At 42.3% G+C, this 25,659-nt stretch overlaps 2 protein-coding genes and 1 long non-coding RNA gene across 6 annotated transcripts in view; 2 read left to right on the top strand and 1 right to left on the bottom strand.

The window, feature by feature from the left end:
• LOC129047522 (uncharacterized) overlaps nucleotides 1-23,923 on the bottom strand; it is a 35,459-nt gene extending 11,536 nt beyond the window's left edge. Inside the window, exons 1-2 of the long non-coding RNA XR_008509259.2 lie at nucleotides 23,702-23,923; nucleotides 2,299-2,426 (exon numbers count right to left, since the gene is read on the bottom strand). This is a non-coding gene — a long non-coding RNA (uncharacterized LOC129047522). The remainder of the gene's footprint in view (nucleotides 1-2,298; nucleotides 2,427-23,701) is intronic.
• DSCC1 (DNA replication and sister chromatid cohesion 1) lies at nucleotides 1,306-22,122 on the top strand. 2 transcript variants are annotated; one of them, XM_024251119.3, is made up of 9 exons: nucleotides 1,306-1,487; nucleotides 3,890-4,058; nucleotides 6,610-6,744; nucleotides 9,724-9,814; nucleotides 13,034-13,172; nucleotides 13,970-14,022; nucleotides 14,853-15,007; nucleotides 18,373-18,521; nucleotides 21,774-22,122. In XM_024251119.3, exons 1-9 carry the CDS (start codon nucleotides 1,306-1,308, stop codon nucleotides 21,880-21,882), a joined length of 1,182 nt encoding a protein of 393 aa, XP_024106887.2. In that variant the 3' UTR covers nucleotides 21,883-22,122. The 2 variants fall into 2 exon arrangements, with proteins under 2 accessions (XP_024106887.2, XP_024106888.2); XM_024251120.3 differs by lacking the exon at nucleotides 6,610-6,744.
• Nucleotides 23,908-25,659, top strand: part of TAF2 (TATA-box binding protein associated factor 2) — a 102,998-nt gene continuing 101,246 nt past the window's right edge. For all 3 annotated transcript variants that reach the window (XM_054518793.2, XM_054518792.2, XM_054518796.2), the window contains exons 1-2: nucleotides 23,908-24,297; nucleotides 25,042-25,095. In XM_054518793.2, coding sequence (XP_054374768.2) covers nucleotides 24,214-24,297; nucleotides 25,042-25,095 — 138 coding nt within the window. In that variant the 5' untranslated portion in view covers nucleotides 23,908-24,213. The remainder of the gene's footprint in view (nucleotides 24,298-25,041; nucleotides 25,096-25,659) is intronic.

Below are 25,659 nucleotides of genomic sequence, written 5' to 3'. Positions count from 1 at the left end.
GGCAACCACTGTCACATTCAGGATTTCATTTCACCGAATTCCTATGCATTCAAATGTAAAAGAGGCTAGTGAAGAAGTAGGTCACATGAACCAACCTTTCCACCACCAACGAAAGCACTGCCCAGACTCCTGGGATGCCCTACTCTGGTATTTTCATATCATTTTACCCAATAATTGAAAAAAATGTCTGCTCAGATCCTTTGAATTCAACACCTTACCCAACACTTTCTTTCACTTCAAGCAAGGTCTGATTTGCACTAACTAGCAGGAGGTCACCATCTCTTAAGTGATTTCTCCCAGACTATTTTAGCTCTCAGGGACAGCCAGGGCCCTAAATGAGTCTGTAAGCATCTCTGGGAAAGTTTACACACTATGCTGTTACAAGCAATTCATGTATGTGTGCACAGTGAAAACCTTTTCTCTTAAAACTCTTAATACTGAAGTTCCCCAAACCTTTGGAAAATGTACAAGTCACAGATGCTCCTGTGACTTGTGTTTTTCCCTTTGGGTGCGTCCTCAACCTTGGTTAAATAAACCTCTATTGAACGAGACCTGCATCAGTCACTTTTCGGTTAACGCTAGGTATTCAACGAATAGACTAGTCCCGCCGTTGTCTCCAGATATGTTGGTGCCCTGACCCAAAGAAGTGCCTCGCTCCCGGGCATGGGTTATTTGCACAAAACTCCGCAGGAAGCTTTTAGAGCCACAGTCGACTAGGCTGGAGTCAGACTCTGTTACCTCCTGGCTCTGCCATCACGAGCAAGGAGCCTGCTTCCTCATTGGCAAAAGGGAATGACCAAGGGACCACCTTACAGGGTTGTGGCAACGGGCTCATGGAATTATACATGCCAAGTGGGTATCACAGGGCCCGCCACTGGCGGAAGGTGAGACAATGTGGACGGCGAGGAAACGGCAGCATCGGCTGGAAACCAGGGCCGGAGATCCGGAATGGGGGGCGGGCAAGGGGCCAGCGGAAAGGGTGGGCGAGGGATCCGTGTCCCAATCCGCCAGGTCGCAGCTCTGCCCCTGCGAGCTTCCGCCGAGACCGCCCCCCGGGAAGCCGCGTTTCCTTCCTGCAGTCGCGGTCCGGCGTGGGGCACGGAGGGGCTCGCGCACCCAGAAGCCGGCAGGCCTTCCCGAGGGCGGGCCCGCAGCGCGCTCCGCCCCGGAAACACGCCCATGGCCGCCTTGGCGCGCTTTCGAAACGCTCAGGTTTTCTAGCTTCCAGCTGCTTGGGAACTTCTTTCTTTCCCGTCAAGCTCGCAGCCACCCGGGCGCGGCGGGACTCCTAGACCCGGCGCTGCGATGAAGAGGACCCGCGACGAGGTGGATGCGACGCTGCAGATCGCCAAGCTGAACGCGGCCGAGCTGCTGCCGGCGGTGCACTGCCTGGGCTTCGGCCCTGGGGCTAGCGGCGCTGCCGCCGGCGACTTCTGCCTGCTGGAGCTGGAGCCCACGCTGTGCCAGCAGCTGGAGGATGGACACAGGTGAGCCCTGGACACGCCGCGCCCCCAGCCTCGGGCCGGCCACGTTATTTTCTCAGCGGGGAAACTCGGGATAAGAAAACAGGGCCAGAGAGATGCACTGACCTGGCCGGGGGCTCATAGCAAGCTGCCTGTTCCCGAGGAGTCCACGCCTCCGGTGGGCCGTCCAGTTGGCTGCACTGCGGTGATGAGTAGCAGTGGTCCAGCTGACCTTGGAGGCGTGTGTCAGCGGGAGCAAGTCAGGAAATACTAATACAACCTCAGTGAAGTTTTTGAAGAGTTACCGGTGATTACAGGGACTCTACAGGACACCTGTCATTCTACCTTAAAATACAGTGGTGATACCCAATATTTATAGAACTCTTGCCTTCCACTTATATTTATTTTACTCAGACGATAGATAGGAAGTGTTGGGAATCAGTTTACAGACTTGGTAGTTGGGTGAGACCCCCACCCACCCCGAAGCAAACTTGCTTAGTAGGGATCTGAAGCTGTTTCTAATTACAGGTCAGATACAAACTTGCTGCAAGATCATTGATTAAAAGTCGAAGTTGAGGTCGTTTTTTAAAGGCAGTCTTGAGAAGTCTAGAGAATCGTTATATCCCTCCACCCTGTGCAGCCCTAGCTCCTGCAAAATAGGGAGCTCAAGCTTGATTCTCTTTTGCACAATTGGTCCTCCGACACCTATATTTTATTAGGCTATTTTTTCTCTTTTTTCTTGATGGAATCCTTTAGGCTGTCTTTCAGTTTTCGTACGTTGCCCACCAAAGAGTATTAGAGTAAACTGGCCATTCTTCAGATACCTACTATATACCTCAAAGTACCTTTAAGGGAACTGAAAGAACTTAACTAGTCTGTTTCCATCCCAGCTCAGTTGGTGGAGAGTTGAGAAAGGAACTCAGGTGTGACGACTTTCTCTCGGTCCAGTTCTAGTTAATCTAGCTGGCAAAAACAAAACAAAACAAAAACAGAAAAATAAAAACAGGCCCTGGAAACGTGTGTTTTTAATTTTGGGGTGTAGGGAGTGATGGTATAAACAAAATATTTCAAAGTGGGGGTAGTGCAGTTAGAGAAATAAATGTTAAAGACTAGGTACTTGGGCCTATTAAGCATTATTAGCATTAGGAATCTAAAAAACCTTTTATTCTTTTTACTTAAATGAAGACTTGGTCAAAAATAAATACACAGTCTGCTATTTCAGGTTTCTTATTATTTATTCAAAAGAAACAAGTTGTGCATAGGAGAATTAAATGCTTTACAGACAAGGAAAACTGCTAGAACCAACTCCCCTGTCATTGCCATCATCTTTTGTCTTTAATCCTTCCTTTTCCTCCTCTTCACCTTCATCCTTTCCTCTTCCTTCTTTTTTCTTTATCTTTTTTTTGGGGAGAGAGTGGTGGGAACAGGGTCTCACTCTGTCAGCCAGGCTGGAGTGGAGTGGCACAATCATGGCTCTCTGCATGATGGTGCCATGACTACTTGGGGTCAGGCGATCCTCCCACCAGCCTCCTGAGTAGCTGAGACTTAAGGTGTGCACGACCACACCCAGCTAACTTTAAAATTTTTCTTTTGTAGAGATGGGGTCTTGCTATGTTTCTCAGGCTGGTCTCAAACTCCTGCTGTCAAGCGATCTTCTGGCCTCAGCCTCCTAAAGTGCTAGGATTACAGGCATGAGCCACTGCGTCCTTGCTTTTCTTCAGCTGTGACAAAATCCCTTTGTCAAAGTCTTTGGTTTAGTCCAGTTTGTAAACATATCCTCTTCATATTTTTCATTCACCACTGCATCCTTTTTTTCATAAGGTCCCAATTTTTTTGCAACACAACTTATGGTTAGGCCAGGATGTGCTCCTTTGATTGTGAGGGGGTACTCAGAACAAAACAAGGACGACACTTGGGTGGGTACCAGGAGCAGCAGCTTGGCCTTTCTTGGGGAGCTTGTTAGAAATACGGGACCCTGGGTCCCATCCCAGACCCACTGAATCCCACTCTGCTTTTGAACAACACTCTCTAAGATGCCTATGCATAAATTTGAGAAGTACCACTTTAGCATGTTGTGGAAAATTGAGACAGCTTGACTGAAGTTTCAGGATGCTTCGTCTTATGCTCTTCCCAGCAGTTTGCACAAGATGTCATGTAGTGCCATTTGGCCTCTTGGCCTCTATGGATCTGTCTTGGCCATCTTTAGTTATTTTTCCTTAATGAGGCTCTGGGTGGGGTGTCTGTGTGGCTCTCAGTTGGCCCAATGCTTGCTGTGGGGAACCATCATTGTGCTAGCAGGAGACAGAGGCAGCATGTCAAAACTTAATTCTAAGTTCTGTAAGCCTAGAGGGTTTGAGAAATGTTTATAATGAAAATGGCTACTGGATTGTCAATAAACTATATATTTTTCCCCCATTTTGCTACAGTCTTGTGATTCGTGGTGATAAAGACGAGCAAGCTGTGCTGTGCAGTAAAGACAAAACATACGACTTGAAGATAGCAGACACTTCCAATATGTTGCTTTTCATTCCTGGTTGTAAAACTCCAGACCAGTTGAAGAAGGAAGATTCACACTGTAACATTATTCACACTGAGGTGCTCTTTTCTGTACTCTGATTTATAAAAGTCTGAGAATGAAAACATATGGTAATTTGGTCTTTAGTTAAAAAGTTTACATGTAAAATCTATAATCAGGGAGCATCTAAGAAGTTCTTTAAAGAAATTTGAATTTCTCAGCATTATTATTATTGCGTGTTTGTTGGAGTCTTGTGAACTTGTCTGTTTTCTCCTATTTTGATTTTCAAGTCCCAATTTGATCTTTTTTCTATAATGTGCAAAGTTTGTTATTCAATGAGTCATTCTAAAAATTCTACCTATTTTTAGTAGATTTTGCTGTGGATGTGTTTTGAAAGGAAACTCCCTCAAACCATAACTGGTTCATTTGGTAATATTTATGAGGTGGAGAAATGAAGAAATTTGGGCCAAGTGTGGTGGCTCACGCCTGTAATCCTAGCACTTTCAGAGGCCAAGGTGGGTAGATTGTTGTAGCTCAGAAGTTTGAGACTAGCCTGGGCAACATGGTAAAACCCTGTCTCTACTAAAATACAAAAAATTAGCTGGGCGTGGTGGTGTGCGCCTGTATTCCCAGCTACTTGGGAAGCTGAGGCAGGAGAATTGCTTGAACCCAGGAGGCAGAGGTTTCAGAGAGCCGAGATCATGCCACTGCACCCCAGCCTGCGTGACAGAGCAAGACGCTGCCTCCAAAAAAGAAATGAAGAAATTTGAGTTTTTGAAGGAAGTGTGTTTCTTAGCTTTGAAGTTGGTTTAGTTCATTAATATCTGTTGCCAAGTATAACAAATTTTTAATTATTTTGGAGAATATTGATGGCAGTAACCAAACAACTGTCTAAGTTGTTAAATGTATAAAACAGTAACTAAGTTGTTACATATGTAACAATCCAAGCATAGCCCTTACTTCTTTGGGAATGACTTTAGGCCAACTATATCCTTAAATACAGAATTGGAGAAGAAAGAAGGGAAAATGCTGGGAAGCTTCAGTGATTCATATGATGTTACTAGAATAGAGAAACATCCAGTAAATATACTAGGTTGGTTTTTGTAGGTTTGAAGTCTTTCGTTGTAATTAACTAAAAATATTGGCAGTTCATCCTGTTGTAAAAAAGTAGTGTTATTTTTTCATCACTTATCTGTTCTGTAGGTGTTTTTGGGAGGGCATAATAATGCCTATGAGAATCTTTGAGCTCTTGCTTGTTATGGAAATTCTATGTACTGAGATTGGCTAAAACTTCAGGATCCACTAACCAAAGCCATAATCCGTGATTGAACCTCAGATGCTTAAAGGGGTTAGATGAGAAATAGGCTGGGGTTGATAAATGGTGGTAGATACCCAGGAGTAACAGGGAGTGGTTGGGTCTACAGCAAATTGGAAAGCACAATCCCCAAGTAGGTGGACGGCCGCTACTCAGCTGCCTTGTGGGAAAGTAGGCCCAGCGTTGCTAGACTTTTGATTTATTTTTTCCAAGTAATTCTTGAAATTTAGATTTTTGGGGTGAAATCTCCTAATTTTTTAAATGTTGGCATCTAATTGAAACACTATGCCAAACCTCCCCCAGCACACAAAAGCATACCACAATATCTGTGTATTGGATGTAGCCAGAAGGCTGCCATTTTTTTTGTTTTACTTTGTTTTTCCTGAGATGACAATAAAACAGCAAACCACTTTTAACTATGGATAAAATCAGTCTGTCAGATTTGGTCCTTAAGCTCTTCTTTGGGAAGCCTTAGATTCAGCAACATCTCCTTCAGGCTCTAGGCCTCATCTTGTCAATCAAGCCTTATCCTAGTTTGAAAGTAGAAGCATCCCCTGTCCTTCTATTTCAGAGTTGGAGGGCATCCCAAAGATAATCCAGTTTAGCCTTTTTTTTTTTCTTTTATGAAACACTTATTGGGCACTTACTCAGTGCTAGGAACTAGGCAAGTCTTGTAAGTGCAGGCAAGGATAACAGATATTCATCCGTTCTCTAGCCGCTTATCAACTGGATTTTGGGTGGTAGGCCTCTCACTATTTCACAAATCAAACAGTGGAATTAGCTGCAGTTCTAAACATTAGAAAGATCTTGTATTAAACAGAAATCTCTGTCCCTTAACTTCTGCCTCATTTCAACATGAGCAACACACCCCCTCTTCCCTTTAATGTCCCTATTTGAAGACTGATAATACCTTTTCTCTATTTTCTGGTTTTTTTTTTTTTTTTTTTTTTTTTGCCTAAGTATATTCATTTTTAGTTGTTTCCACCTGGTTTGGAGAGGTTTGGAGAATTGTCACCATCCTGTCATTTTTTCTGGGCATACTCTAGTTTTCAGAGTACATTTGAGATGTGACACTCAATTATTGATTCTTACAATGCTGACAGTATCATATTAAGGGGATTTGAAAAGATGTTCTTGAGGATGCCCATCCATCTAGTTGAGGTGGCTGGATAAATACCTTCCTGATACAAAGCAGAATACCTTGGAGCTTCCTTTTCTCGGTACTTGTTGAGGGGGCAGATTGATTAGTTGGAATTTTGTATGAAATTTTCCTTTAGAATGGCCCCTAAAAGGTTACGATATATTATAATTTCTAGATCTTTGGTTTTTCTAATAATTATTGGGAATTAAGAAGATGTAGACCTAAGTTAAAAAAGCTAAAGAAACTTTTGATGGAAAATCCGTATGAAGGACCTGACAGTCAAAAAGAGAAGGATTCAAACAGCTCAAAAGTAAGACTCTTATTTTCACTTTTTTATTTGAAATTTAACAACTATAATCAGAGGCACTTAATGGTCACATTCTTACTTTTTAAAATTTATGTTATATAGCTGTTATAAATGCTTGTGTTAAAAAAGTTATAAAATTTCAAGCATACCCCAAAGCAGACAGAGTAGTATAATGACCCCCATATATTCATCATTCACTTGAAAAATTAATGTCTTGTCAGTCTTGTTTCTTCTGTCCCCTTTCTATCCTTCCATCTTTTTAATTTTTCTAGAGTATTTTAAAGCAGATCCTACATATCATAATGCCATTTATATAGCTTAGAGGTTCTCATATTCTTAACTTTGAAATAATAGGTTTTTTAGAGGTAAAAAATTTATTTAATTAAAAATATGACTAGATGCTCTTGAGAGGGGACATAAAGGAAGGTATTCTTACTCCAATGTCAAAATTAACTAATTCCTGAAACTATGGAAAAATATAAACAAAGTAAAAACCAGTTTTAAAGTTTTTAATTTAAAAATTACAGAACTCTACTGGTATATGAAGACCATGTTTGTACTAGAAGTTCCCTTTTTTTCCAATAGACTCTAAAAATTTTTTTGGTAACAGCTTTATTGAGATATAATTCACATACCAAACAATTCACCAATTTTAAAGTGTGCAATTGAATACTTTTTAGTACATTCACAGAGTTGTGCAACCATTACCACCATCAAGTTTAGAACGTTTTTATAACCCCAGAAAGAAACCCTGTAGCCTTTAGCTGTCACCTTCCAGTACCACTTTCTTCTCTCCCCTTTCCCTTAGGCTACCACTAATAAACTTTCTGTCTATATAGATTTGCCTGTTCTGGACATTTCATATAAATGGAATCATATAATATGTGGCCTTCTCTGGCTGGCTTCTTTCACTTGAATCATTTCAAGGTTCATTTTATGTTGTAGCATGTATCAGTGTTTTGTTTTGTTTTGTTTGCAGATGGAGTTTTGCTCTTCTTGCCCAGGCTGGAGTGCAATGGCGCAATCTTGGCTCACTGCAACCTCCACCTGCTGGGTTCAAGTGATTCTCCTGCCTCAGCCTCCCGAATAGCTGGGATTACAAGTGCATGCCACCATGCCCAGCTAATTTTGTACTTTTAGTAGACATGGGGTTTCACCATGTTGGCCAGGCTAGTCTCGAACTCCTGACCTCAGATGATCTGCCCACCTCAGCCTCCCAAAGTGGTCGGATTACAGGAATGAGCCACCACACCCGCCTGCAGTGTTTTATTCCTTTTTATTGCTGAATAATATCTCATTTTATGGACATACTCATATTTTATGCATTCATTTCTCAGCTAATAGACATTTGGGTAACTTCTACTTTTTGGATATTAAGAATAATGCTTCTGTGAACATTTGTATACAAGATTTTAATGTGGACCTATGTTTCCATTTTTCTTGGGTATGTACCTAGGAGCAGAACTGATGGGTCATGTGGTGACCCTGTAGAAGCTTTCAAGCTGCCATACTGTTTCCAGAGTGGCTGCACTATTTTTCATTGATGTTGAACATCTTCTCATGGGCTTATTGACGATTTGTATATCTTTGGAGAAATGCCTATTCGGTTTCTTTGCCTGATTTTTAATTATTTATCTTTTTATTACTGAGTTGTAAGCGAATTCTTTAGATAGTCTAGATACAAGTCCTTTATCAGATCCATTATTTGCAAATATTTTCTCTCATTTTGTGGGTTGTCTTTTGACTTTCTTGCTTTTTTCGATTGGAGTAAAAGATACATAACATAAAATTTAACATTTTTGGGGTTGGGGGCAATGGTTCACACCTGTAATCCCAGCAATTTAGGACGGCAGGGTAGGAGGATTGCTTCAGCCCAGGAGTTTGAGACCAGTCTGGGCAACATAGCAAGAACCTGTCTCTACAAAAAATTTAAAAATTAGCTGGGGCTGGCTGCACACCTCTAGTCCCAGGATGAGGTGAGAAAATCGCTTGAGTCCAGGAGGTCAGGGCTGTAAGTGAGCCGTGATCACACTACTGCAGTCCAGCCTGGTGGCAGAGTGAGACTTTGTATTTAAAAGAAAAAAAAAAAAAAAAAAAGGCTGGGCGGGGTGGCTCACGTGTGTAATCCCAGCACTTTGGGGGACTAAGGCGGACAGATCACCTGAGGTCGGGAGATTGAGACCAGCCTGACCAACGTGGAGAAACCCTGTCTCAACTAAAAATACAAAATTTGCCGGGTGTGGTGGTGGCGCATGCCTGTAATCCCAGCTATTCGGGAGGCTGAGGCAGGAGAATCGCTTGAACCTGGGAGGCAGGGGTTGCGGTGAGCCGAGATCACACCATTGCACTCCAGCCTGGGCAACAAGAGCGAAACTCTGTCTCAAAAAAAAGAAAAAGAAAAAGAAGAAAAAATAAAATTTACCATTTTAAAGTATACAGTTCAGTAGGATCAAGTACATTCATAGTGGTGTGCAGTCATTAGCACTATCCATCTCTAGAACTTCTCCATCTTCTCAAACTGAAACTCTGTACTTGTTACACAATAACTCCCATTTCCCCTGTCCCTTCAGCCCCTGGCAGCCACCATTCTACTTTCTGTCTCTCTGAATTTGACTGCTCTTAATACCTCAGATAAGTGGAATCATACAGTATTTGTCCTTTTGTGGTGATAGTGTTTTGAAGTGCAAAAGTTTATTATTTTGATGATGTCCAATTGATCTACTTTTTCTTTTGTTGCTTGGGTTTTTGGTGTCATATTTAATAAGCCATCACCAAATCCAGTGTCATGAAGATTTACCTCTGTTTGTTTTCTAAGACATCCATTGATTTTGTGTAGAAATCATTATACATTAACAAAAGAAACTGAGCTAGTGCATAAATATTGCCTTCATCTGTTCTGTGTATTTATTCTCCAATATTCAGCAAGAAATCTAAAAACAAAATATTCTTCAAAGGCCTTAAAATATTTTTTTCTTTTTGCAGTATACAACTGAAGATTTGCTTGATCAAATTCAGGCAAGTGAGGAAGAAATAATGACCCAATTACAAGTTCTAAATGCCTGTGAGATTGGAGGTAGCGTTACTTACTACTATTTTAACAATGATGAAATTGGGCATCATAAGGGAGAGAAGTTTTGGGACATCTTCACCCTACTGCATATAGTTTATTTAATATTCTTTTGGGTTTAAGGATGGTGTCATTTGGGCCGGGCGCAGTGGCTTACGCCTGTAATCCCAGCACTTTGAGAAGCTGAGGCGGGCGGATCACTTGAGGTCAGGAGTTGGAGAGCAGCCTGGCCAATGTGGCTAAACCCTGTCTCTACTAAAAATACAAAATTAGCTGGGTGTGGTGTTGCATGCCTGTAATTCCACCTACTTGGGAGGCTGAGGTACAAGAGTTGCTTAAACCTGGGAGGCAGAGGTTGCAGAGAGCTGAGATGGCACCACTATTTAGCTTGAGCATCAGAGCGAAACTCTTGTCTAAAAAAAGAAAAGATGGTGATATTTGTCTTTCTTGTTGTGGGATAGAGACTTCATCTTTACATGAGGTCAATCTGCTACCAGTGACTTTAATCACACTTTGACTCCTTCCAATTTTTTTGAATTAGGTGGTAAAGTAAGAACCATGTTAGATTAAGAAAGGTCCAGGCTGGGCGTGGTGGCTCATGCCTGTAATGCCAGCACTTTGGGAGGCCGAGGCTGGCTGATCATGACGTCAGGAGTTCGAGACCAGCCTGGCCAACATGGTGAAATCTGTCTCTACTAAAAATACAAAAATTAACCAGGCGTGGTGGTGAGTGCCTGTAATCCCTGCTACTCAGGAGGCTGAGGCAGGAGAATCCCTTGAAACTGGAAGGCTGAGGTTGCAGTGAGCAGAGATTGCGTCACTGCCCTCCAGCCTGGGCGAAAGAGCAAAACTCCGTCAAAAAAAAAAAAAAAAAAGTCCTTAGACATCAAATAGTCTAATCTTTTATTTTTTATAACTGGTGAGGAAACTAAGGCCTAGGAAGAGCAACTAACTTGTCCAGGGTACATGTGGAGTTAGTGACAGCATATGGCATAGAACCCAGGTCCTTGAACTCCTAGCAAAATTAGTTTTTTTCTTTTGGATGGAGTCTCACTCTGTCACCCAACCAGGCTGGAGTACAGTGGCCTGATCTCGGCTCACTGCAGCCTCCGTCTCGTGGGTTCAAGTGATTCTCCTGCCTCAACCTCCTGAGTAGCTGGGGTTACAGGCATGCGCCACCATGTCCAGCTAATTTTTGTGTTTTTGGTAGGGATGGGGTTTTGCCATGTTGGCCAGGCTGGTCTTGAACCCCTCAGCTCAGGTGATCCTCCTGCCTTGGCCTCCCAAAGTGCTGAGATTACAGGAGTGAGCCATGGTGCCCAGCCCTAAAGCTTTTTTTTTTTTAAAGGCAAATGAAACCATGCATTTTAATGCAGCCCTCTGCATTATTAACTTGCAGCATGGGGATGGATACAATCTACGTAGGGGGATGCATAGATTACTTCTCGCTTTCTTCCTCAGTTTTACATCACACAATCCATTTTTTAAATGTTGCCTTTATGTTTTCAGAGTAAGAATAGCAACATTCTCCTTTAGAAATGGTGGATGTATACTTTTCTTTCTCTGGGGTGGTGGTCATGCCATCAATTATAAAATGGCATTTCATGGCCAGGCATAGTGGCTCATGCCTGTAGTCCCAGCCCTCTGGAGGCCGAGGCAAGTGGACCACCTGAGGTCGGGAGTTCGAGACCAGCCTGGCCAATGTGGTAAAACCCTGTCTAGTAAAAATACAAAAAACTTGGCCGGGCATGTTGGCGCATGCCCACAGTCCCAGCTACTCAGGAGGCTAAGGCAGGAGAATCACTTGAACCCGGGAGGTGGAGGTTGCAGTGAGCTGAGATCGTGCCACTACACCTCCAGCTTGGGCAACAGAGTGAGACTCCATTGTAAATAAATAAATAAATAAATAAATAAATAAATAAATAAATAAAGTGGCATGTCATGATCTCTTACAGGAATAGGAAAGGGATCTTTATGATGCCCAGCCCTTAACTTGGCCCTCATCCACATTGTACCTCGGAGTCTATCATCTCTTTGGTGAGCTGGACTTCTTTATGAGTATAGAAATGCCTCTGCAAGATAGCTCTGATGAGAGTTATAACCATGGTAGTGCAGCACAGCAGAGACTATCATGAATATTGAACCTATGACCTTCACCTCATTTGTATGACATTCTAACGAAATGACTGTACCAATTGCAGATTTCCTAATTTCTGTTTAGAATGACAAGATTATTGTGAGATAATTGAATGTCAAAGCACTGGAGAGAGGGGTGCCATGGTATGTGCCTTTAATATCCCAGCTACTCCGGAGGCTGAGGCAGGAGGATCATTTGAGCACAGGAGTTTAAGACCAGCTTGGGCAAGAGTAAGACCCCATCTCTAAGAAAAAAAAAAAAGAAACCACTTGAGAAAAGCTAGTCATATGTAAAGTACTCTTGAAAAACAACTTGATATCCCTGAAGACACAATTTAAAATGATTGGGAGAAAAGCTTAAAAAGAAGCACTGTTTACAGAAAGTGAAGTTTTTTTTTTTTTTTTTTTGAGACGGTCTCACCATTGCCCAGGTTGGAGTGCAGTGGTGTAATCTTGGCTCACTACAACCTCGGCCTCCCAGGTTCAAGCAATTCTTATGCCTCAGCCTCCTGAGCAGCTGGGATTACAGGTGTGTGCCACCACGCCCAGCTCATTTTTTGTATTTTTAGTCGAGATGGGGTTTTGCTATGTTGGCCAGGCTGGTCTCGAACTCCTGGCCTAAAGCAATCCGCCAGCCTCGGCCTCCCAAAGTGCAGGGATTACAGGAGTGAGCCAGTATGCCCAGCCTAGTGTCTCTTTTTTGCAGTGAGCAAGAGTATGCTGTGACTTTGTCAATCTATTAGCTAGTTTATATAAAATGTTCTTTGGGCCGGGCACGGTGGCTCATGCCTGTAATCCTAGCACTTTGGGAGGCTGAGGCAGGCTGATGATGTGTTCAAGACCAGCCTGGCCAACATGGTGGAACCCTGTTTCTACTAAAAATACAAAAATTAGCCAGGCATGGTAGTGCATGCCCGTAGTCCCAGCTACTCAGGAGACTGAGATGGCAGAATTGCTTGAACCCAGGAGGTGGAGGTTGCGATGAGCTGAGATCATGCTACTGCACTCCAGCTTGGGTGACAGAGTTGAGACCCTGCCTTAAAAAAAGAAAGAAAGTTCTTTGGTAAATATAACTTTTGAAATTTGTAGGTTATTGGAGGATTCTTGAATTTGATTATGAGATGAAACTTCTGAATCATGTAACTCAGCTTGTGGATTCCGAATCATGGTCTTTTAGTAAAGTTCCTTTGAATACATGCCTTCAGGAACTTGGACCATTGGAGCCAGAGTAAGTATTTTAATTTCTTGTCTATCAGATTTCCTTAAGGGTAAGGGAGTTCTTTTACAGATTGGAATTAAACCCAGGGCATAAACTACAATCATTATATTTTGATATCTTTGAGAAATGTTTATCTTTGAGAAATCTTTGAGAAACAACCAAAGAAGATTTGGGAATTTTGGTCACTGGGGTGAATACATGTGGATTATCTTGTTTGTTTTTGGCCATAAAAATATAAAGAAATAGGCTGGGCGCAGTGGCTCATGCCTGTAATCCCAGCACTTTGGGAGGCTGAGGCAGGTGGATCACGAGGTCAGGAGATCGAGACTGTCCTGGCCAACATAGTGAAACTCCGTCTCTATTAAAAAATACAAAAATTAGCTGGGCGTGGTGCCGGGTGCCTGTAGTCCCAGCTGCTTGGGAGGCCGAGGCAGGAGAATTGCTTGAACTCCGAAGTAGAGGTTGCAGTGAGCCGAGAATGTGCTACTGCACTCTCAAAAAAAATAAAAAATAAAATAAAACAAATAATAAATAAAGTAAGGAAATAATATGTTTGAGCTATTTTATAATAATAAATTTATGCTTACATAATTGATGTTAAAATGTTTAGCATGGGGCCTGGCACATAGTAGCTTCCCAGTATATTTTAGTTAGTTCCTAATTTAAATAAAATATTATTTGGCAACCAAAATCACTTAGTATTTGAAATCTCGAATTTCTTTCTTAATTTTGAGTTGGCAATGGGGTTAAAATATAGTGCATAAAAATGCTTATAACTTTTCAAGTGGGTGTTTTAAATTTTTCAGGGAAATGATAGAACACTGTCTTAAATGTTATGGGAAGAAATATGTAGATGAAGGTAAGATTTGGAAAGTATTCTCATTTAACTCTTATATGTTAAAACTGGCATACCTTTCTAAAGCCTGTCGGTGTTAAAAATAAGAACTCTGGCTGGGTGCAGTGGCTCACACCTGTAATCCCAGCACTTTGGAAGGCTGAGGTGGGTGGATCGCTTGAACCCAGGATTTCAAGACCAGCTTGGGCAACATGATAAAATGCTGTCTCCACAAAAAAAATACAAAAATTAGCTGGGTGTGGCAGTGCATGCCTGTAGTCCCGGCTACTCAGGAATCTGAGGTGGGAGGATCACCTGAGCCAGGGGAGGTCGAGGCTGCAATGAACCTTGATTGTGCCACTGCTCTCTGGCCTGGGCAGCAGAGTGAGACCTTCTCTCTCAGAAAAAAAAAAAAAAAAAAAAAAAGGCCAGTGCAGTGGTTCACACCTGTAACCCCAGCACTTTGGAAGGCCAAGGTGTGCAGATCACCTGAGGTGTCAGGAGTTCGACACAAGCCTGGCCAACACGGTGAAACCCCATCTCTACTAAAAATAAAAAAATTAGCCAGGCGTGATGGCACACACCTGTAATCCCAGCTTCTTGGGAGGGTGAGACAGGAGAATCACTTGAACTCAGGAGGTGGAGGTTGCAGTGAGCTGAGATCACGCCAATGCACGCCAGCCTGGGTGACAGAGCGAGACTCTGTCTCAAAAAAAAAAACGAACTATGGGGTTGTGGGAAGTGAGTTTAGGTGTATAATTCCTTTCAAGAAACTGCAGCAAAGAAAAGGAAACGTTAGTATAGTATTTAATTATAAGATGATAATATGAAAATATCTGATAACTTTTCCTTAGCCGAAGTTTATTTTGAGTTGGATGCTGATAAAATATGTAGAGCAGCAGCACAAATGCTACTTCAGAATGCGGTGAAATTCAATCTCGCTGAGTTTCAAGAAGTCTGGCAGCAGAGTGTTCCTGAAGGAATGGTAACTAGTCTTGATCAGCTTAAGGTAATAGCAATAGACATTGCCACCTTACTTCAACAGTTGATTAATTACTAGGTGAACGAAACTTGAGTTGGAGCTGAATTTGGAACCAATTTCTTTTCTTAGACACACATTAAGAGTGCATGTACATCCAATCCATCACATAGTCCTTAAAACCCAATAAAGCATTGGGGTATAATTTACATATTATAAAATACACCTTTAAAATATTGTTAATAATTTTAAAATAAGTTGCTCTCACTACAATACAGTTTTAGAACATATCTATCACCACTACAAGATCACTTGGGTCCATTTTCTGTTAATCCCTCTTCCTACTCAGTGTATCTCATTTTGTTCCGTTTCTCACCATTTCCATCACCCCTCTCCTAGTCCAAACTACCTTGATTTTCTGCCTCTAAACAGCAATAGCATCCCTAGGCAGGCCCCTTGCACTTTTAATTTTGCTCCCTTCCAATCCATTCTCTGTGATGCTACTAGAATTATCTTTTAAAAATGCCAGTCAGACCAAGTGCGGTGGCTCACGCCTGTAATCCCAGCACTTTGAGAGACCAAGGCAGGCAGATCACCTGAGGTCAGGAGTTCAAGACCAGCCTGGCCAACATGGCCAAAGCCCATCTCTACTAAACATACAAAAATTAGCCAGGTGTGGTGGCGGGCACCTGTAATCCCAGTTACTCGGGAGGCTGAGGCAGGAGAATTGCTTGAACCTGGGAGGTGGAGGTTGCAGGGAGCCGAGTTCATGCCAGTGCAGTCCAGCCTGGGCGACAGAGTGAGACTGTCTCAAAAAAAGAAAAAAAAATAAAAAATAAAAAATAAATAAATAAATGCTAGTCAGATCAGATGAATGTCCTGCTTAAATCACTTTATTTATTTATTTATTTATTTTTGAGACTGAGTCTCATTCTGTCACCCAGGCTGGAGTGCAGTGGCTCGATCTCAGCTCACTGCAACTCCCGCCTCCTGGGTTCAAGGGATTCTCCTGCCTCAGGCTCCCGAGTAGCTGGGATTACAGGCACCCACCACCATACCCAGCTAATTTTTGTATGTTTAGTAGAGATGGGGTTTCACCATGTTGGCCAGGCTTGTCTCGAACTTCTGACCTCAGGTGATCTGCCCACCTTGGCCTGCCAAAGTGCTGGGATTATAGATGTGAGCCACTGCTCCCGGCCTTAAATCAGTTTAATGGTCGCCTACTGCACTCAGGATAAAAAACTCAGAATTCATGTCTTGGCTTATAAGGCCCTTCAGGATCACCTTCATAGCTTCATCTCTGGCTACCTTCCCTTCTGCTTGCTGCATACCAACCCTCTCAGGTTTTCAAGATCCTCAAGCTGTCACCTACCTTAGGACCTTCACACAAAGCTTTTTGTTCTAGAATGATATTCTCTCTAATTTCATCTGGTCACCTCCTGCTCATCTTTGAGTCACTTCATCAAGGAGGCCTTCCTTCATTCTTTGCTTGAAGCAAAGGCCTCTGGTTTTACTCTTCGATAGCACGCTATTCTTTCCTTCATGGCACTTTCCCCTTAGCTTGGAAAAATGTTTATGTGGTTCACCACTCTCTGCTTTGATGGCATTTTGTTTGCTGTTGCTTGCTAGTATGTAGCATACTACCTGGCATGTGGTGTATACTTGGTAAATATTTTGTTAGTTAAATGAAAAGATCTGCTTGGTATTTATGGAGTTCTTTTTATGTTGAGGCACCATGCTAGGTGCTCAGGAGAAATGTCATACAAGGTGTCATCATGGTGCTTAGCCTGGGAACTGGCAATCGGGACACACATTACTTGCATAAATCTGTTCTTACAATGCAGAGTGATCTACGCCATGGGAAAGGCGTGCACACGATGTTATGAGAGCAAAGAAAAGGGGCTTAGCCATCAGACCGGTCAATCACAGATGACTTTCTGACGGAATAGACGTTTTAGCTGCTGGGTATGGAAAGATGAACTGTTGCTCTCTAGATGGAAGGAAAGCCAGAGGTGGAAATCTAGGAGAGCATCGTCAAGGGTGGGGGGCAAATAAAAATTAAGGCACTGTTGTAGGGATGCATGGGCTGGAGTAAAGGATGCTTGTGAGGTAAGGACACTGTGGACCGTGCTAAGGAATTTCAACTCTTTGTAGAAAGCTCTTTGAGGCCACTGAGTGACATCAGTTAGAGGGGTTACCTCATCAGGAACTCATCAGTTTGGCCTTTTGAAAAGAATACTATGACAATAAACAAGATGGACAGATGGAAGGTTGGTTAGATTATGAAAAAGGATTACTGTGCAGGCTGTCAACACATATGCTCCCAACTAAGAGAGTACTGGCTAAAGAGATAGGTAATGGGGGAATGGATAGAGGAATCCTGAAGCCTTAACACCTGTTATATAGACTTTAGTGACCACATAGGTGTGGGGTTTGACTAATGGAATCAAAGTTAATGCCTAGGTTTCCTGTTTTCCTAGGATAGTGGAACTAGAGCAGGTTTGGATGATAAATGAGTTCATGTATAGATTTGGATATAGAGGTCTGGGACTTAAAAGAGACATCTGAGCTGAAGATATAAATATTATAGTCATTAGCAAGTAAGTGATGGCTCAGGCTACAGGTTTAGATGAGGTTACTCAGAGTTGACAGTGAAGCAAGTAGAGTGGTTGGGATGGAAGCCTCAGGGAGCTACAACATCAAGTTACGAGGAAAATACGAAGACTGTGATGTCAGGGATGGAGAGAGATTTAAAGAAGGAGGAGTAATCAACAGTAACAAAGAAAATAGAGGGTTAGGGACTGGGCACAGTGGCTCACACCTGTAATCTCAGCACTTTGGGAAGTTGAGGTGGGTGGATCACTTGAGGCCAGGAGTTCAAGACCAGCCTGACCTACATGGTGAAACCCCTTCTCTACTAAAAATATAAAAATTAGCTGGACGTGGTGGCTGTCACAGCTACTCAGGAGACTCTCTTGAACCCAGGAGGCAGAGGTTGCAGTGAGCCAAGACTGCCACAGCACTCCAGCCTGGGTGACAGAGGAAGACTGTCTCAAAAAGAAAAAAAAAAAAAAGAAAATAGAGGGCTAACACGATGAATCCAAGAAAAGGGCCCACTGGATTTGGCAATGACAGGTTACTGGTGACCTTTAGAACCAGAGCTGTCTTGATAAACTGCTGGTGGTAGAAGCCAGATTGCAGAGGAGGAAAGAAGTCACTGCTTAAAGGAGCTCTTTGTATGAAAAAGGCTATCGTAAATCTCTGGATAGTTTAAGTTTCATGTAGCTGACATTTTGAATATCTTGAGCTAAGCTAAACCTAAAGGTAAAAGAATGAGTCATGTTTAAACATTACAACATTACTTTAACTGCTCTGTTTCTTCTAATTTCTTGTAGGGTTTAGCGCTGGTGGATAGACACTCGAGACCAGAAATCATATTTTTGCTGAAAGTAGATGATTTACCTGAGGATAATCAGGAACGTTTTAATAGCCTTTTCTCTCTAAGGGAGAAGTGGACAGAAGAAGATATTGCTCCATATATTCAGTAAGTAATTTATTAAAGACAGATTTTGAGGGTTGTTCTTTTTACAGTCAGTGGTACAGCATTTTAGATTTATGATTGGAACACAATTTTCTTGAGTATTCCCTGAGGATACTGCTTCCCTAGAAACTCTTAGGTGGTGGCTGTCTTCTCTGTCCTCCATAATTACTGCTTCTGGAGGTAGAATATGTGTTATCTCTGTTCCTCACTATTGCTTCTAAAAGCACTTCTCTGCTCTCATTCCTGGAAAACTGTCCCCTTTGAGGGACAAAATACATACCCTACTATGACTCTAAGGCAAACACCCGTCTCTGACTGCCACCTCATGCCTTAATTTATTTAACATTGTGGGAGAGGCCAGATTGCAGTAGAACACGTTAGCCCCAAAGTCACTTCTTAACAAAATCTTGCGTCCCCTAATGCTTGAAACCCACTAACACTACAGCTTTGTCACTGCATCACACCTCTCAGGTGCTCTTTCTTCTCTTTACCCAGCTGGAATCCTGTGGCCAGTCTTCTTAGCTCTTACTGTCCACACTTTACTCCTGTGGCCCTCTCTCCCTCTTGCCATATCTCCCTGGCAAACAGCTAAAAAGATTAGACCCAACTTTCTGCTTACCCTGTGCCTACACGTGGCCAGCTGAAACTTTCTGGAGAATACACGATGAAGCTGCCAGTCTTGCTTAAGAACCTAGTGGTACTTACAACGGCCCCTCACCAGACATGATTTGCTCATGAAACTTCTCTACCCTTGGAGCTTCTTCTACATCTTCTTTTCCTTTTTCATACCAGCAGTACCCTCTCTTTCCTTTTATGATCTTACTTTTTTCAGAACATAGAAGCAGTGAGGCCAGAACAACCTTCTTTCCCACTGCCAAATTGGCCAACCTCCTCATGTGTACACCTACTTCCTTTGCAGTCCTGTGTAGTGTATGAATTGTCCCTGCTCCTAAGGCCAATCCTTCTGCACTAGGTCCATCTCCTCTGCCTTCTTAAAGACCTGGATCCTTGAGTTATCCCTTTCATCCCTTGTGTTATTAATGTCTCCCTCTTCTGGATCATCCCCATCAGCATACAAAATTCTGTAATATTGCCCATCTTGCAAGACAACAATAGCAACCTACTGGACCCTATGTCCTTTGCTCTCCTTTATAAGAAAATGCCTTTTACAAGTTTCCTATACTCACTCTATGCTTTTCACCTCCCATTCTTTCCTTTACCCAATGACATCTTCTTAATCCAATGACATCCATCTTTCTACACTCAATGCTTAATTATTTGTCCTTGATTACTTGACTTAGCACTGTTGGACAGTGTCTGCTTCCTCCTACTTGAAACACAAGTTTCTCCCCTCTTCCTTGGATGAGAGGGGAGAAAACCATCTCTTTTGTTGATGTCTCCCTGTTCTTCTTCTCAATCTCTAAATGTTGGAGTGCTCCAGGTCTATTTTTGGGCCATCTTCTCCTCTGTTTATACTTTTCCTTTGGTGCCCTCATCTAGGCCTGGAAACAAATTTAATGACTTCCTAATTTCATCTTCATACTTGCCCTTTTCCCTGAGGTCCAGATTCCTATATCTAGTTGCCTAATTCACCTTTCCAGTTGGATATCCAATAGGAATTTCAAGCTTAACATGTTCATAACAGAACTATTGCTTCTCCCTCGTCCTTAACACAGTTAACAGCACCACTACTAATCCAGTTACTTAAACCAAAGTCTAGGAATCATCCCTGTCCTTTCTTTCCCCTACCTTCTGGTTCAAACTATGAGCAAACCCTGATGGATCATCTTGTACCTGCCTCCGAATTGGTCTCCCTGTTTTATTTTTGCCCCCTTCCCCTTTCTCCTTCTTATACTGTTTAAATATTCAAAAATGACAATATAATGAAACCTCCATATATCCACTGCTCAGCTTCCATAATCATCAACTCATTGGCTCCTTTATTTATTTGAGACAGAGTCTCACTCTGTTGCCCAGGTTGGAGTGCAGTGATGTGATATCGGCTCACTGCAACATCTGCCTCCTGAGTTCAAGCGATTCTCCTGCCTTAGCCTCCCTAGTAGCTGGGACTACTGGTGTGCGCCACCATGCCCAGCTAATTCTTGTGTTTTTAGTAGAGACAGGGTTTCACCATGTTGGCCAGGCTGGTCTCAAACTCCTGACCTCAAGTGATCTGCCCACCTTGGCCTCCTAAAGTGCTGGGATTACAGGCGTGAGCCACCGTGCCCGGCCACCTCCATTATTTAAAACTTAGATCACATTGTACTTTTCCATTAATTAAAACACTCGTAGTTGCTTCCCATTATATGTAGAATTAAGTCACAATTCTTTTCCCTGTCCTTCAAGGTTCTACGTGATCTAGCTGTTGCCCCTTCTCCAGCTCATGTCCTCCTATTCCTCCCTCTCCTTATTATGTTCCAGTCATAATCTTCTTCTCTTTGAGGTACAGAAGAGGAAACCAAAGTTCAGAAAGCGTTGGTAACCTAGACAAGTTCGCACAGGTACCTTGTATCCAGGTTCTCTGACTCTAGGCCCTGCTGTGTAGGCCTCACTGTATTACACTGCTTGTATTTCTAATTTAGAGGCTGTGTCATACAATAGAAATAGCATAGACTTTGAAGTTGTACAAACCTGGTGGCAGGATTTGACTCTCATTTATTACTTGTCTGAGCCATAGTTCTCATATCTAATATAGGGTTAAATAATACATTACTTCTAGTTTTTGTTTTTTGCTTTTTTTTTGGTTTTTTGAGACGGAGTCTCACACTGTCATTCAGGCTGGAGTGCAGTGGCGCGATCTCCACTCACTGCAACCTCTGCCTCCGGGGTTCAAGCAATTCTCCTGCCCCAGCCTCCCAAGTAGCTGGGATTACAGGCGCCCACCACCACGCCCAGCTAATTTTTTTCTGTTTTGAGTAGAGACAGGGTTTCACTAGGTTGACCAGGCTGATCTTCAACTTCTGACCTTGTGATCTACCCGCCTCAGCCTCCCAAAGTGCTGGGATTACAGGCGTGAGCCACCCACCTGGCCTACTCCTACTTTTATTGTGTGGGTTAAATGAGACAATACATATAATGTACTTAATTTAATTAAAACTTAGAACCACTCCCCACCCTATCTCTCCCACAAACACCTACACTTATGCTTGCTGAGAAGACAGATTCAGGGGGAGAGAGAGAAAATAAGTACATAGTACTGTGTCATAATATGTTCCCTAACATATTCATGTTATATATTTTTTATTGTTCCTACAGAGATTTGTGTGGAGAGAAGCAAACCATAGGTGCATTACTCACTAAATATTCTCGTTCTTCGATGCAAAATGGTGTTAAAGTTTATAATTCGAGAAGACCCATTTCTTAAAAGAACAACAGTCTTTTCTTCGGGACTCAAGTTGCTTTATAAAGTTGCTGGATACAAGAAAAATAACTTGTACTTTTATTTCTGACTTTTAAAAACCTAGTCTTCTAAGGCATTTTTCTCCTCATCTTAAGCATTTTGAAACTACTGTTATTTCTTAAATGTTATAGGATGTAGCTTTCAAATTATATTTGTACTATGTACACAGTGTAAACAAGGACAAAAGAATTCTTTCCTATATTATGTCTGAGGTCTCTATGATTTATTTAAAGTTTGGCTTTTTATATTCAAAATGTCATTTCTTTATTTAGGATTTGATGTTCTAATCATTGATACACTTAAGTTTTCCAGAGAACTAAACAGTAATAGTTTCATAGAAGAGAACTATGTATTCACTTAAATATCATTTCTCAAGTGAGTGAGTTCCCCTCTACTTTTAGCCTTCCACCCAAACTGGAAGCCACTAGGTGCTATCGATTATTTATATTTGTTGTTTACATCCATGAAATTGGCTGAATAATTACTCCTCTGCCTGGCACAGACGTGCACTTTGGGGAAAAAAATGGGTTTATAATCCTATAATGAAGAATACTGGCACAGGCAATGCTCACTGGAAAACTTCAAGTAATTTCTAGTTGGTTTTGGAATGCTTGATAAAGTTCTTTTATAGCTTTATTTTCCTGATTTGTTTTGGTTTAGATCAAAGTTCAAATTAATTTTAACTTAGCTAATGAACTCATCACCAGGACAGCTGGAGGGGGTAGGCCAAGGTTAAATGGTCCAAGTTTCAAAAATGTTAATGGCTAATCCATAATTAATTAAAGAAAGTTTAACTGTTACTGAAGTTTACAAGTTTTATTGTCATGAACATGAAATACAAACACGATGGCTTTGAAATGTCTTTCAATAAATGTTTCTGCATTTATATGGATTATATGATATATATACACAATCTATATATCTATATGTAGTCTATTTATTTATTTTGAGACGGAGTCTCGCTTTGTCTTCCAGGCTGGAGTGCAGTGGCATAATCTCAACTCACTGCAAACTCGGCTTCCCGAGTTGAGGTGATTCTGGTGCCTCACCCTCCCGAGTGGCTGGGAATACAGGCGCATGCCACGACGCAGGGCTAATTTTTGTATTTTTACTAGAGACGGGCTTTCACCATGTTGGCCAGGCTGGTCTCAAACTCCTGACCTCAAGTGATATGCCTGCCTCGGTTTCCCAAAGTGCTAGGATTACAGGCGTGAGCCACCACGCCTTGCCTGTAGTCTATATTTTATTCTTTTTTTTTTCTGAGACAGTCTCGGCTCTGTCGCCCAGGCTGGAGTGCAGTGGAACGATCTCCGCTCGCTGCAACTTCCGTCTCCCGGGTTCAAGCAATTCTCCTGCCTCAGCCTCCCAAGTAGCTGGGATTACAGGCGTGCACCACCACGCCCAGCTAATTTTGTGTAATTTTTAGTAGAGACGGGGGTTTCACCATGTTGGTCAGGCTGGTTTCGAACTCCTGACCTCAAATGATCGGCCCGCCTCGGCCTCCCAAAGTGTTGGGATTACAGGAGTGAGCCACTGCGCCCGGCCTTGTAATCTATATTTTAAAATAAATACTAAGGCAGCAGTGCCTAGTGAGAGCTCTGGAGTGCTGGAGTTTTGACATTTAGACTACCTGCAGTCTAATCACGTATTTTACAGCTTAAATCACCGGACCCAGTGTGTCTGTTCACACAGCAAGCCAGAGGCACGCACCTCCTGATTTCGGAAGACTTCCCACCACCCCACCGCCCACGGTTACTAGCACCTTGCCCCAGCCTATTTATACCTGGTTCTTCACAAACTTTGTCCTCCATTCTTCTCAATATGCTTGTACTAGAAAACTACCTTCCCTCCTTTTCTTCCTGCTGTTCTCGCTTCATCCACTAAATAGCTTCTTCGCTTTCCTAAAGTTTAACAATTCTTTACGATAAGGCACATGCGAAGATCGCAAGCCCAGCCCATTAAGAAGACTTCCTGGTTCTACCCCCGCCGCTCTTCCACTTCCGCTGACGTCGGAGGTCAGAGTTTATAGACAAGATGTCGGCCGATGGTCGCTTTGAGCATTTGCGTAGAGGAGCATCTCTGTGACAGCAGCTTGTCGACGGCGGCTTCTAGGAGCTAGTCGAAGGAGCGAGGTTGAAGCGGGCAGCGACCCGTCAGGTCGCTCCCCTGGGGACCGGCCAGCTGCGAGACGTGACTTGGGGACCGCAGGGGAGTGGGGAATGTGAGGTGCCAAAGACCAGTAATGCCCCGTATCCCCCCAGGAAGCCGGGAAACCAAGCTCCGCGGGACCGCTTCATGCCGCTGGCTGGTGTAGAGCCCGCCAGAATGAACAGGAAGAAAGGAGACAAGGGCTTTGAAAGCCCAAGGCCATATAAATTATAAGTATTTTTTCATTTCCCTTCCTTCCTTTTGGTTTTGTTGCCATTAATTATATTTTGTGATTGCTTGAAATTGACTTGGTGGGCCTGAGAAACCTAGTGGGAAGCTAGAATTTACTCACTGTGATGGAAATTGGTGTTTGTAAGGTAAAAATGTTTTGAATGACAGTGTTATTCAGCAAATTTAATTCCCGTTGCAGGTTACTAAAGTTTTTTTCTAAGTACTAGATTGTGTTTCTGTCAAATCTGTTTTCGTGACTGTTTCTAGATTTTAAAAAATTATCCCAATTGGTAGAGTTTTTTTTTTTTTTTAATTTTTTAATTTTTAAGACGGAGTCTCTCTGTCGCCCAGGCTGGAGTGCAACGGCGCGATCTCGGCCTCCACCTCCCGGGTTTAAGCTTTTCTCCTGGCTCAGCCTCCTGAGTAGCCGGGATTACAAGCATGTGCCACGATGCCCGGCAAACTTTTGTATTTTTAGTAGAGACTGGGTTTCACTCTGTTGGCCAGGCTGGTCTCGAACTCTTGACCTCGTGATCTGCTTGCCTTGGCCTCCCAAAGTGCTGGGATTACAGGCGTGAGCCACCGCACCAGGCCCCAATTCGTAGTGTTTTAAAATGAAATATTGACATGTAATTTTGAATTACTTAGAACATAGTCCTAATTTATACTTGGATAGAATTATACTTTGATTTAATAATAAAAATTATGTTTTCCTTATTTTCTTTTTATATTTATTAATATACAACCCATCAGGTCGTCTGCATCAACAACATAAATTTCCAGAGAAAATCTGTTGTGGTAAGTTTATTCTCAACAATTATAAACAGTAACAAGTCCACTATAAAGAGTAACAATCCACCCCTCACAGTACTTAGAAAGTTTGTAGTCTTCCAGATAATTGTGTTTCAAGAATAGGTAAGAATTAAAATTAGGGTCTGTATGATTACAAGTTCCATGGTCCTTCTATTAATACCTATTGCCTCCCAAATTCTCCCTTTCCTTTTTTTTCAATTTCCTAATTAAAATGTTATTCCTCTTTATCTGGTGTATAATATGAAAGTCTATATAGCCAAGCATTTTATAATTGTGCATGAAACAAGTATAAGCCCATAGTGACATTTCTTCTGTGAAAAAAATTAAGATTAATACATTCACTGACTTGGCTTCTAAGAGGCCATTTTTGCTTCTTGACAGACTTGGTTTAGGTGATGTTGATTTGTAATGAAGTTTTAGATAAGAGTATTTGAGATCTAGAAACCCTCTACCTCCCCCAGCCTCCCAACACAATTTAGATGTGTGGATTGCTGATATAATCAATTTTAGGAAAAAGCTTGAACATTCAAGTTTTTTGTTTGTTTGTTT

The sequence above is a fragment of the Pongo abelii genome, chromosome 7 (assembly GCF_028885655.2).
Source record: "Pongo abelii isolate AG06213 chromosome 7, NHGRI_mPonAbe1-v2.0_pri, whole genome shotgun sequence".
Classification (NCBI taxonomy): domain Eukaryota; kingdom Metazoa; phylum Chordata; class Mammalia; order Primates; family Hominidae; genus Pongo; species Pongo abelii.
Note: the sequence above shows the minus strand (reverse complement) of the source record. Positions and strands in the feature narration are given on the sequence as shown.